A 13,835-nucleotide genomic window follows, 5' to 3' on the forward strand; every position below is an offset into this window, starting at 1 on the left:
GAAGGTGGTAGCGATAATGTTAAGCCCAGGAAGAGGGAGGGGTGGGGGGGGGGGGGAGGTTATCATAGAATCGTAGAATGGTTAGGAAATATATTTTAGAAATAAATGAATACTTTTCCCCAAGTCGAGTCTGTTTTGCCCGTGACGGTAACTTTAAGGATCTCTCCCCATCCTTATCTCAAACCTCGAGCCATTTTCCTTACATCATCTCCTCCTATTCTCTCGGAGGATGAGGGTAGAGAGAGAGACTGCGTAGTCTGGTCCCTATCGGGGCTGAACTATGACAGTCACTAACCCCCCAAATATTAAAAAGCGTGTGAGCTGTAACTCCTGTTTCTCATGTTGTTCTTGAAAACACGTGTATGGACGTTGCCTTCAAGGGATGGTCAAAAGGAAGGGGGTTTATGTGCGAGCAGATCAGGGGAAGAGTTTATTCTTCCATGTAAACAGGATTATGTAAGCTGGATGGCTGCCCCAAAGAGTCATTGCAAAACTCCTCAAAATATTTGCAAAGGGTGTGGTGATGGCAAGTATGAATTAGTTAGTTTAACAGCTGGGACAGCTGACAAGAGGCTTATCGTAAGCAAACCTCTAGACAGGAGTACAAGCCAAGTTTTCTAGCTCAGTTAGAGATTTCTCCTTTGCTTAGACCTAGTGCTGGTAACTACATCCTGACCAGTTCCTTGGGTACTGTCTGAGCAAGGAAAGCAACCGTAAAATCCCCGTTCCTTTCTATTTGATGTGTTGGGTGTTGGGTATTAGCTGAGGGACTTCTGCTCTGAACATGTGCAGGTGCTACTTCATCCTTCCGAAGTCAGTGTATTTCTGCTGAAATGCCCTCTGGAGACACTGAGATGCAGGATTGGAATGGGAGGTGATCCCATGTCTAGAGGAAGCTCTGGGGAGACCTTATAGTGGCCTTCCAGTACCTAATGGGAGCCTGCAAGAAAACTGGAGAGGGGCTTTTGACAAGGACATGAAGTGATAGGACAAGGAGTAATGGCTTTAAACTGTCAGAGGGTAGATTTAGATTAGACATAAGGAAGCAATTCTTCACTGTGAGGATGGTGGGTATGTAAATATTTGCATTTTGAAAGTGTTGTTTCTAGTTCTAGCAAGACTTGAGGGCAGGTAGGAAATCAGAAGCTCTTTGAGGGAAGGAAAGACTGAAATGAAATAGAGATTCAGTACAAGGTACAAGAGCTAGAAACATAGTAAGCCTGGCGCAGCAGATCTGACATGGTTAAGGAAAGTTTACTGTTAAACACAACGCTAAACCGAGTAGCCACGTAAGATCAGAAATTCGTGATAGGTTTGTACAAAAACCCCTTCCAATTGCATTATTATGTTACGTCAGCTGTAGTAGATGTGTGGTGGCTATTGCAGGTCTGAAAGTGATCGTTCACCAGCCTTAAAACACTACAAACGGAAGAAAGAGCCTCTTTGTTCCTTGTGTTCCTTTGACTTCTCCTGTATCCTCAGAGAGCACCTGCAGAGGTTTCAGGTCTTGGCTTTGTATTTTAAGTCTAGATCTATAATAGATGAGAAAAATAAAATGGCAAGTGTAAGTTCCTCGCTCAGGTTTGTATAGTCCCTGCGGATGTGTCAAGAGCCAGCAGGGAGTCTCCTTGTTTCGGGGATCAGATTGCTCTGTGAAATGGGAATAGATTAAACAGATACGCACATTCCGAAGTTTTACTCAAATCAGCTGTCTTGTGTTTAGACTCAGAATAAATGTGACAGGATAGTCGAAGTTTTATTTTAAAGGTGGAGCGGTATCATCTTGTCTCTTTAGGATCTCCAGGTCCCGTGTGTAACCATCTCCGCAGCATTTCTCTTGATGTCTAGCAGTGGGCTGGGAGAGCATTTGTTCCCTCTCCTCCTCCTGCCAACGGCATGGATCTGGCGTTCAGAACACCCACGGACAAACGATTGCAAACTGCAAGGAGTAAAGGAGTTTCTCTGTTAGCCAGAGGTGTTTCTTAGCTTCTGTGTGAAATGCTCATCAGATCAAACTAGATTTTAGTTGAAATAATTTAAAATGCAGTTGGAAGATGAGATTTTGTTTTTAAAGGTGTGGACTTAGGACTCCAGTTGAACTTTTATGTGAGCATCAAGGGTGGTAAAAGAACGTAGACGTGGGAGGCAGATGTTTTATTTCCAAACTTGAATTTGTACTGAAATAAAACTGTGTTTTAGGTGTGGATCCGTCCCTGCAAGCAGAGAACAGAGTCCCAGGCTCTTCGCAAGCTACCGCTGCTGTATCTAAACAGCAGAAATCCCGTTCTACCAACTCAAGGGATGAGCGTTTCCGATCTGGTAAGGAAAAGAAATGTAACTAAAACATCAGGTGTCTTAAGAGGAAAACTGTACCATTAAAGTAGTACCTACACCTACAGGAAAAGTTGGAAGTGCTTTGGAAGAAGGGAAGAACTAATGAATATTTTTCAAGTAGCTTTTTGTATTTCTGTGCCTGAGTGGTTTTGTTCAAATCCAGAATGGAGGAAATGCTGGGAGGGCAAGAAAGTGTAGCCTTCTGATGTTTTCCTTATTGTGAATTTAACACCATGCTTAACAATTTCCTCTTGTTTGGAGATTGAGTTTTCAGTCTTCAGAACAATTAAGCATTTAGAAGACTTCAGCATGTGGGTTGTGGGGATTTTTTTTGTTTTTTGTTGATTATCATAGGATCACAGACTGGTTTGGGTTGAAAGGGACCTTTCAAGGCCATCCAATCCAACCCCCCTGCCAGGAGCAGGGACATCTCCAACCAGATCAGGTTGCTCAGAGCCCTGACCAACCTGGCCTTGAACGTTTCCAGGGATGGGGCATCCACTACCTCTCCAGCGTGTCACCATTCTCACTGTCAAAAATTTTTTCCTCATGTCTAATCTGAATCTACCTCCCTCTATTTTAAAACCATGACCCCTCATCCTGTCACACCAGGCCTTGCTGAAGAGTCTCTCCCCACCTTTCCTGCAGCCCCCTTTGGGCACTGGGAGCCGCTCTAAGGTCTCCCTGGAGCTTCCTCTTTTCCAGGCTGAACAGCCCCAGCTCTCCCAGCCTGGCCTCACAGCAGAGCTGCTCCAGCCCTCTCATCATCTGCGTGGCCTCCTCGGGACCCTCTCCAACAGCTCCACGTCCTTCTGATGTTGGGGGTTCCAGAAATGGACGCAGTGCTGCAGGTGGGGTCTCACCAGAGCAGAGCAGAGGGGCAGAATCCCCTCCCTCGCCCTGCTGCCCACCCTGCTGGGGATGCAGCCCAGGATGCGGTTGGCCTTCTGGGCCACAAGAGCACATTGCCATCTCATGTTGAGCTTCTCGTCCACCAGCACTCCCAAGTCCTTCTCCTCAGGGCTGCTCTCAATCCATTCCCCGCCCAGCCTGGATTTGTGCCTGGGATTGCCATGACCCAGGTGCAGGACCTTGCACTTGGCCTGGTTGAACTTCATGAGGTTGGCACGGGCCCACCTCTCCAGCCTGTCAAGGTCCCTCTGGATGGCATCCCTCCCTTCCAGCGTGTCGACGGCACCACACAGCTTGGTGTCATTGGCGAACTTGCTGAGGGTGCACTCTATCCCACTGTCCATGTCACCAACAAAGGTGTTGAACAGGGCCGGGCCCAACACGGACCCCTGAGGGACGCCACTCGTGACCGGTCTCCACATGGACATTGAGCCGTTGACCACCACTCTCTGAGTGCGGCCATCCAGCCAACTCCTTACTCACCGAGTGGTCCGTCCATCAAACCCATGTCTCTCCAGTTTAGAGAGAAGGATGTCGTGCGGGACAGTGTCAAATGCTTTGCACAAGGCCAGGTAGATGATGTCCATTGCTCGTCCCTTGACCACCGATGCCGTCACCCCGTCATAGAAGGCCACCAATTTGGTCAGGCACCATCTGCCCTTGGTGGAGCCATGTTGGCTGTCACCAACCACCTCCTTACTCTCCATGTGCCTTAGCATGCTTTCCAGGAGAATCTGCTCTATGACCTTGCCAGCACAGAGGTGAGGCTGACTGATTGGGCTGTTTTGTTAAAGGAAGGTTATAAGATTATCATATTTACTGTAGCTTACTTTCAAATATTTCCTGGTTTAAAGCAAGTGCACAAAAAAGGGAAATGTCACAATGGATATTCTACTTCATTTTAAATGGACACCACTGTGACAAACTTGTTTTGGAAACTTCTGTGAAAATATCGATATCCTGATGGCATCCTGTTTCCATTGTTACTTTTCAGGTGGTTGAAGCACACTGCTTCCCTGAGAAATTCCTTGTCACAATAGTGAGAAAAGGCAGGTGTTTGGAAGCTTTTCTCTCCTAAATACCTTGGGACTTTTAACTGAAACTGTTCTGTTTGTTTTCCAGGGTAATGGTATGTCTTGGCTTTGGGGATGAGCAGTGCGAGCAGTGACCTGCGCTGCGCGTCCTTAATGTGTCGTTGGTCTTGCGTCACCTTGCTTGGCCACTGCTTGGACATGGCGGTTATTGCATCCTGTTTGCATTGCTGACGTTTCAAACTTTGCTTCAGAAATGGAGCTGATGTGCCCGTGTGGGTTCCTTAGGAATAACGGAAGGGTGAGCGTGACTTCTGAAATATTCTGAGGACACGTATGGACTCCTGGGAAAGGTGCAGCCACACAGAGAAGAAACTTGTGAATGTCAGGGAAGATTACATAGTATCAGAATTAACTAAATGATGTATTTAAGAGCATATATAAGTTGATAATTTAAATTTAGTTCAGCACTTCAAATGTACGATCAGTATAATTCTACTGTTCAGTGTGTACCGAAAAAACCCCTCGGATTTAGTGGCTGAATTACAGCCGTGATTTCTGAGGGGCTTTGTGACTGAGGAGATTCCAAGTAAATTACAAGCAGAGTCACGAATCTGACAGAAGTGGGTTCATTTAAAGTAGCATGTGAAATAAAACCATCAAACAGAGCCCAGCTTCAGCAGGGAATACCTGGGAGCCGTTAGCTGAGCTAGGAGGGTCCAGAGCAATGGAGTTGTTTCATAGAGCTAGTATTTCTATGGCCTTGTTGATTTTAAAATCCTTTAAGTCAACGTCCAGCGATTCTGAAGTACTGCTCAGTGTCTCATCAGCCTGGAGCTTAACCTCTCAGTGTGAGTATTTCTGAATGGCCCCGAGTGTTTGAGCAGCCCTGCCAGGGGACGGTTCTTCAAGATGAAGCCCCATGTGTAGGTGTTTTAGGTTCTTTCTTGCACTCAAATCGCTGGCTAGTGCCAAAGCCGTAGGTGGTACTTCATGTGGACTGCCGTGTCCTCTGTGGCGTCCCGTCATCGATGCGCTAACTCATGCTCTGTTAAATATCCTTGCTTAGAACGTGTTCTTCACTTTGAAATTTAAATTCTTGGGGAAGAAGTTCTCAGTTGTAACACCTGTAATTGGATTTGTTTTCCCAATAAGTGACATATGACAGGGCTTAGTGGATCAAAACCAAGTAGCTGGGTGGTGTCAAAACCAAACAGTGACGGTTTTGCTTGACTTGATTCATGTTAAGCTTGTATCTCTGCAGGATAATGTGTACCTATAGCTTTCTGAAGCGCATATCTTTTCCCCTTTTCCCTCTCTGATGTTTAGAAAAAAAATTCTTCAGACTTACTCCAGTAGTGGTTCTCTATCTCAGTGAGGAGAGAAACTGAAAGAAAAATGCAAGGTGTTTGTTGCGTGTGTTTTTGCTCTTTGAAAGTATTACTACTCGGAGTCTAATAGGTGTTGAATCGTCTGGCTGATTCAAATCTGAGAATGCTTCACGTCAGTGCTGATCCTCTTTTCTGTGGCTACTCGTGTTGTGACGTTTATGTATACATAGAGCATGAATAGAAATGTTGGCGTCTCAAAAAACACCAGTTACTGCAAAGTAGCTTCACTACGTTCCTCCCAGTGCTTTGTCCTGAAAAGAGTCACAGTTTTGCTTCTTGAAGCAGTTCCAGCAGCTTGAAATGTTGTTCCGTTTTTGAGTTTCCCTCTGTGTTCACACATGTTACCTGTTGTGAAGAGCAAACAGGTTTCGGCTGTAATTCTGGATGCTGTTGCTTCTTCTACCAATTGCATGCCTTATTTATTCTTTCGACTTTTGAGGAGAGTGGAGCATGTCATTTCTTCTTTTTTTTTATTTCCTTCCAGCCTTGATTTCTTTTTTTTTCCTTTCCCCGCATCTCATCAGTACTGCTGTGTCCTTTTCAGGAGGAGCTCATGAGGGCGGAATGCAACTTTACATAGAACAGGATCTCTTTCTGGTGCAATTACAGTTATTTTAGAACCATCAACATAAATTACTTAAAATAAGCAAGAAAAACAATCTTACCTTTTTCTGGCATTAATCTGCAATTTACTAGATGTAAGCACAATTTTTAATAGTTTCCCAGAGCTGTTGTCCATTTAAATTAACTGTAATTTTTGTCACGCCCCCCAGATTTTTGTCTTCAAGCAATAAATATTACCAAAAAATTTCCAACAGAGAAACACCATCAGTGAATACTGTAGGCTGCTAAAAGACCAAAGAGTTCCTAGAGCAGCAGTTAACATCACAGCGCTTTAGTTGGGTTTTCATTCTGTTAAATGGTGACAGTGCGATTAAGATAAAAACAGTTTACTAAAATAGCAAAGGAAAACTACAATAATAACAATATCAGGATGTTAATATCTACAAAATAGGCAAAATGAACAGTGCACGATTTCTCACCACCCGATGTCCCAATGACCGATACAGCCCGTCCCGAGCAGCGATCACGGAAACGACACCGAGCAGCAAGCGAAGGAGCAAAAGCGAGCCAGCAAGGCAGGGGGAACGATGCCAGCGAGCAAGAGAGAAGAAAAGGATGCCAAGGGTGCCCGAATGGATGCCCCCTCTCATGGGCAACTCCCACTTCTATACTGAGCATGACGTTCAGGCATGGAACACCCTCTTTGGCCAGTTTGGGTCAGTTGTTCTGTCTGTCTGTCTCCCAGCTTCTTGCATCTGCACGTTAACGAGACTTTAACGAGACTTGGAAAGCCAGCCAGTGTCCTTGGTCTCATTAACAGTAACTCGTATCATCAGAGTGTTTTTATCAACTTTCTTCACATACGAAATCCAAAACACACCGGCTACTGAGAGGAAAATTAACTCCATCCATACCGAAACCAGGACAAATATACAGCCGGTTCTCCCAGCTTGCGTGGAACAGGATGCAGAGATGCATTTGGGGAGCTGCTCCAGATGAGAAACAAGTCTGCTCGGCACGCAGGGGTGATACCTGTCCCGTCCCATGTCCCTTCCCCTGTCCTTTCCTTTCGTAGAGCTTGATCCCACACTCATCCTCTGTGCTCTGCCAGCCTTCCTGGAGTCATACTAGCTTTTTGCAAATTATTTTTACACTTGCAGTTCACAGGAATGCAATCCTCTCGGCCAGTAGTTTGCAGCAGCTGTTTACAGAGGCAGACTGTTGCTGCAGCTGCTGGTACTTGGCGATCTGCGAGTGGTAGGGAAAATGGTCAGCCTGTGAATGCTGTTTTTTCTTCAAACAGCTGTAGAAATTCTTCCTCCTGTGCCTAAAGCAGGAACAAGAATCCGAGGCTGATAAACAAGCAGAGGCTACAGACAGGGAAGAGAAATGCTGGAGGGTTTAGGCTGTAAGAGTTTGTGATTTATCATCCACTAACTATTTCTTGGTTTTCCTCCCCCATCATTTTTTAAGGAGATGTAGAAGGAAAGAAAATGAGAATAGCTACATAAAATGGAAGAGAAGATTATATGGTTTACTACAACAGAGGAAGGAAAAAATGTTTTGAATCACTACTAAATTGCTAGTGATTGTTTGCAGCTTAGCGAAGTGCAGAAACACAGAATATTTTTTTGAGACTATTCCTTCTGCTTTTGGATAGCAGTATGTGTATTTTTTCTCACTTTGGTATGCTTAATCTTCGTGTTAAGATGCTGGGCTTGCTGTTCATCTCTTTGTGTTCACTGTTTAACATTTGTGCTCCCTGTTCTCTGAAATATGAGGTAGTACAGACCACATTTGATCTGGTTTTGATGACTGTTTAATCCACTGAAGAAAACTGAAGTCCACAGTTCTTACATGTTAAATGAGTTTTGCAGTCACAGACAATGGTAGAGAACTGCTTTTTGCAATTCCAATATCCAACTAAACTTTTACTTTATAGTAATTTATGGATTTTTGTACCCTAAATGTTCTGCCTCTTTAAAATTATTTCATTCCTTTGACTTTTTTTACTTAAGTCTGTTTTGTCATGTACGTATTGTAGAAGAACTCTTAAAGGAAACATGGCATAGGAACAAAGCGTTCCAGGGAAGTGAACTAATTACTTGATTTATTTGTCCGAGCGAGGATGGTCCTGCTCGGTTGTTATCCAAGGACAAGATAGGAAAAGAAAAAACTTCAAGCTGGAAATAGATCTTGATGAGTATGGAAGAAACCGATGAGTTAAATCAGTGCTATAAAAATAAAACATGAAACAGAAGGAAAATTTATCCTGACTGTCTTCGGGTTGCATTTTTATCATTCAGTCTAGTATTTTCCAGGTTTTCGGGTGGGAGTAGGAGGACTGGAGGAGGAGGTGGTGCTGATTTTGCCCTCTGGAAATGGAATAAAAAGTAGTTCCCATGCTTGCTGCCACAAATCAGTCTGATGTTATGACCTGTCCCACTCCACTTTGGTAAAATGCTTCAACACACCCTCGCCTCAAGCTAGTCCCTGAATACACAGCTAGCTAAGAATGCTTGCATTTTTTAATTTGCAATGATGTTTAATGATTTAATGAATTTACATACAAACTATAAATATTGTGTTTTCTTTTTCTCGTTTGGAAGACCTTTTCTGGAGAAAAAACATTTGTTATGTTCCCCTTCTTCCTACCAGATGTTAATGTAACATAAAAATGTCTTCCAAATCAGATTTAGATATATACATGGTCGAAGTGAAGGCGTCCAATAGTTACCATATTTTTTCGGAACATGCAGCTTGGTGTTGACTCCAAGTTCTGCTGTGGAGATGTGTCCTGCAGAAGTGGCATTTTGCCTCTAACTTTTCAGGCTGCAAAAATAATCTTTAATTTAAGTCTCAAGTCTTAGGGATAGCAGTAATGTCCTTAGGGCATCTAAGTAACACAGGGAAACGAGAAGTGTTATGAGTTGTGCTTAAACTTTCTGGGGTTTTGTGAAATTGAGAAGTTTGCTCCTGGCTATCCATGAGAATAAACTTCTACGGTGGACGTGTACAAGGTGGGCGGAGGAGGGAGTTCAAACCTAAAGATTAGAAGAAACCAAGACTTGAGAAAAAGTAGTAGCCCAGGTATAGGGAAGGGAGGCAGGGAGACACAGGGAGAGGGTAATTAATTTTTAATTCCTAAAACATCTGTGAACAGCTCCGTGGTGTGAAGGACAGCAACAAAAATCTAACATGGTGCCCAGTATTAAAAAAAAAAAAAAAATCTTGTCTCAAATGATAGAGACTAAGAAAAATGTCGTCTTGATTTTTGGTGAAGACTGGGCTGGTTTTGTCTGGCGTTTCTCTTAAAGGCACTGTGCTTGTCCAGTACTGGGGCTTTAACTTGCTTTTCTCACGGTGTCTCCTTGAGCTCATGGATCGCAGTAAGTCGTCCTGTGTAGGAGGGACCAAAAATTAGATCCCCCGGGTACATAACGTGAAGATGCTTTGGTGCAGGGGAGGTTTTTACCTGTGGAAAAGGAACAGTTTTTGTGGTAGGAAATATGTCAGATTAAGTTATGGTGCTTTTTGTCTGATTTATTTACGAATAGAAGTTCTGAAAGAAAATCATACGGTAGTATCTGTTGTTAGAGTTGGTTGGAAGTGCATTGCATGAAGGCTTCTCTGGCGAGGTCATGCTTCTAACTTTATGGGCAGCGTTTGTCATCTGTTTTCGACACAGAGAACTGAACAGTTGTCCCCCAAGTGCCAGGTGTTTATCCAGTGCGTGGGAAGGTGCCTTGGGAAGGTGCTGCGGACCAAGACGTCCAACAGGTTCACGTCGATGTGCTGTGCTTTCCCGCCTCTTAGCCTTTTGTTCCTGGGATGCTCAAAAATCTCTTCTGATTTTCATTAAAATATGTACTGATTAGTTTTCCCCTGAGCTGTCTCTTGCTTTGCCAAAGCTAACTGGAATTGACCGGTATATTTAGAACAAGTTAGGAAGAATGTCGTGCTGAGCGTGACCAAAGCAGAATCAGGACTAGTACTAGAAATGGTACCTGTTGGGTTTTTTTAAAAAGGTACTGTAAAATGTGGAGCTTTACTTCTAGTTGTTGTCAAGGTTAATCCCCCTAGGTATGGGGCAGAGAAATTATTTTTTAACTATGTAAGTTGTGGAAGTGTGTGTATGTCACCTGTCTGAGTTCCATGCCTACAATTCTATCAGCCTGCGATATATTTGCAGCCTTAGATGGATACGTAATGAAAGACTACATCTTCTTGTCAAACTGAACGGTTTCATTCCGTAATTCTTGTACAGCAGCTTCCATAGAGAAGAAATGTGGTGAGACAAACGCGTAATCACAGTACTTGCTTTTAGGCCCTTTGCAGCTACGTGGAAGTGTATACATGCTGTACTTGTGCGTCATTAGTTTGGATCTTAAGTCGTAAGTTAAAGCGTATTTTTGGTCTACCTCATTTCTCCTTGACATCTGTTCACTTCTCATGAATTTTCTTTCTACGTAAGTTTTAGCTGTTGACACCACTGAAATATATATGTCAAAGAGAAAAATCTGCCGAAGGCGATTAAGAATTACTTGAATACATTAAATTTTATCTGCAGTGTGGTCTTGACTGAACACTAAATTCCTCTTTAATTTCAATTTTGGCTTAAAAATAAGAAAAGTTAGAATATACTCCGTGAGTATATTAGGGTAATTTTTGTTTTCAGGAAAGTGAAAACAGTTTGTGCCTCTTCCCTAATTCTTCACATACATTTAGCGTCGTCTTTCTGTTTTTTCTCACTTGTGTTCTTGCGTGAGAGCTTTGAGTATACGTGTTTCACTTTTCCCAGTGTGGGTTTTGAAGGATGAGTGGTCCAGTGCTGTTGCCAATTTACAGTGTCTGCATTGAAATTTCGCCCCAGCATGAAAAGAAATCATAACTTGGAACTAATGTGCTAGGTGTTCTGTACCTTCGCTCTTCATTTTCGGGGTGGCCTTCCTAAATTATACTCACAAAGCCTTTTCAAGCTGATTTCGTGAGGAAAATATGTTGACTTGACCCTGCTTATGTCCTCCCTTAACTTTTGAGACCATTGCTTCTGAGCTGAGTTTGAGTGGGAGGCAGGCATATTTATTCACTCCTACTAAACACCCTTGATGGAGAAACTATTGCTAGAGTTGTCACAGCATCAGAATTAAAAACCAGGCTGCTGTAGTTCAGCTTTGGACCTTTCTGCTCTCCAAGAAGTGCTGCTTCCTCTGTAGGTGAGAACCTGCTCCTTTCTGCAAGAGTTAGAGCTGTAAAAGATGGCGTTGATATTTTCGGTGGTTTTTTTTGAAAGAAATCATGATTAAACTTAATCTCTTAACCCTTGTTTTGTTTTGTTTTCTGCATAGATGTCCACACTGAAGCAGTACAAGCTGCGCTCGCAAAATACAAAGAGAGGAAAATGCCCATGCCTTCCAAAAGACGGTCTGTTCTTGTGCACTCTTCGGTAGAAACGTACACGCCCCCAGGTACCTATCGCGTTAACGTGCGGAAAGCTTGCCGGGTGAACGTGATAGCAAAATATAAAGAGCAAATGCTTTGTTCTGCTGAGTTGTAAGTATGTTGCAATAAACCACTTCTACACTCACGGCTGTATTTCCTGATAATCAGGTGTTGGTTGAACTTGTTCTTTGATGTTTATCCTCAAGATTTTTAGTGTCTCATCTAGAGATACTGTAGCTGCTGAAGGTGCGCTTGAAAGCAATAACGGAGTGATCAGTTGCCCGTTATGCATTAAGCATGTTCTCATACGTAATGGCTCACTTGGAAGGAGATAATCTTGGCAAGCATCAGAGCTGGAAATACCTTATTTCACGTTGTATAAGATTTTTTTTTTTCCTGAGAGTTGAAGAAAATGCCAGAGTATTAAGTTGCTGCATTGGCTTGCAGAACGCTCATCTGATGGTTTCAGCTGAGCAGGTTAAAACATTCAGAAAATCGTATGCTGTAATTGTTCAGATTGTTTAGGTCAGAATGTTTTCTTAGGGTTTTCTTTTTTATTATTTTTTAGGAGGAAAAAAAGTAATCTTCCTATTGTCTCACAGTGAATTCTCTAGAGGTTAAGAAAATCTTTCTCCAGATAACAACATGTTGTGCTAGCAAGCCAAGTGTTCTGGGGCCAGTGTTCTGTCGGCCAGAGGAACTTCCCGAAGCTCTTGAGTTTTGAATTATGTGCTCTTGTCTCTTCTAATTTGGCCTGGGAGTAGAGATGCACTGACCTCTAGTGCCCTTCCCCGTCAGTTCTGTTTCTTATCCCCCTTCTGTAGAATAGCAGGTCTGATGTGCTCCTCTCTTATTTCTTGGGCTATATTTCTTAAAATCATAGAATCACAGGATGATTTGGGTGGGAAGGGACCTTTGAAGGCCATCCAGTCCAACCCCCCTGCAAGGAGCAGGGACATCTGCAACCAGAGCAGGTTGCTCAGAGCCCCGGCCAACCTGGCCTGGAATGTTTCCAGGGATGGGGCATCCACCGCCTCTCTGGGCAACCTGGGCCATTGTGCCACCACACTCAGCGTAGAAATTTCTTCCTTATATGCTGTGGAGGGGTATGGGACAAGTTATGGGATACAGGGCAAAAGAATTTTAGGGCTGCATGAAACTTGTTATGGGATGTGTAGGGGAGGAACCACAGACAGAGAAAGGGGTAGATTGAGGTGATTTGAGGAGGAACAGTAGCGAGGTAAGGGGATAAAAAAGGCTGATCGTGTGTAAATGGTACACTTGCCTGGCCATGCCCTGCGCCTGACCCTGCAGGCTGTCCTCACCTGGAGTATAAGTACTCCATTTCTTACACCTCTCTTGGGTGAGAGACTCTGTATTCTGTGCATTCCGTACATGTGGAGTGGCTGGGTCAGTCAGTCCGTATGAGCCAATGGAGCGGGATGGCAGCCGCGGGCTCCTGTGTCCCAGTGCCAGCAACTGGGGAGGCTGGGATCCAGGGACAACTGTATGTATGACCTCCATCCTGCTCAGCCAGAGAGGGGAGCAGGATGAGGCCATGGGATCTGCCTGTGTTTGTACGAGTGGTTTTGTGTGTCTGTGCTGCTGGAGGGTGTCGTCTTCTAACATGCCTGCCCAAGAGGTTAGCAGCGAACACAAGTATGCTCATACTGGGCTGTAGCAGGACACGGAGGCACCCTAACAAATAAATTCTGAAGGAAGACTTAAGTGTCTCTGGGATCCCTTGTGCTATTTCTAAGAGAAGATGACTTGTTACGAGGTACCTTTCGCTCTGTAAGAGAACGGGCTGCTGAATTAATTCTGTGTCATAGGAGATCAGGCCATTCAAAACTATTCTGAAGATTTGCTTCAGCTATACCAGTTCACAAAAATAATTCTTTTTATGGGCCTACCTTTATTTGCAAAGTTAGCTCAGCAGGAAAGATCTGAAATGGCGAAGAACCCTAGTAGCGCCGAAGCATCTAGTTTTGTGGTCTTTAGACATTCAGCCACTGCCTTAAAATCCTTGTATTGACAGAAGTTAATGCAATTAAAACTAGGCTTTCTTAATAACTGTTACAACGGTTACAAACAGTCACCATCGGTCACCAGGAAGGAAGCATCAGATTCCAGTCAAAAACCTTAAGTTCAAAACCGACTC

General features: G+C 43.7%; 1 protein-coding gene across 2 annotated transcripts in view; it reads left to right on the forward strand.

The window, feature by feature from the left end:
- DIP2A (DIP2 acetate--CoA ligase A) overlaps positions 1-13,835 on the forward strand; it is a 115,033-nt gene that overhangs the window by 42,490 nt on the left and 58,708 nt on the right. For both annotated transcript variants that reach the window (XM_086750596.1, XM_086750597.1), the window contains exons 3-4: positions 2,200-2,319; positions 11,581-11,700. In XM_086750596.1, the coding sequence (XP_086606722.1) occupies positions 2,200-2,319; positions 11,581-11,700 (240 nt within the window). The remainder of the gene's footprint in view (positions 1-2,199; positions 2,320-11,580; positions 11,701-13,835) is intronic.

This window comes from Chlamydotis macqueenii, chromosome 6, assembly GCF_036417535.1.
Source record: "Chlamydotis macqueenii isolate bChlMac1 chromosome 6, bChlMac1.mat, whole genome shotgun sequence".
Classification (NCBI taxonomy): domain Eukaryota; kingdom Metazoa; phylum Chordata; class Aves; order Otidiformes; family Otididae; genus Chlamydotis; species Chlamydotis macqueenii.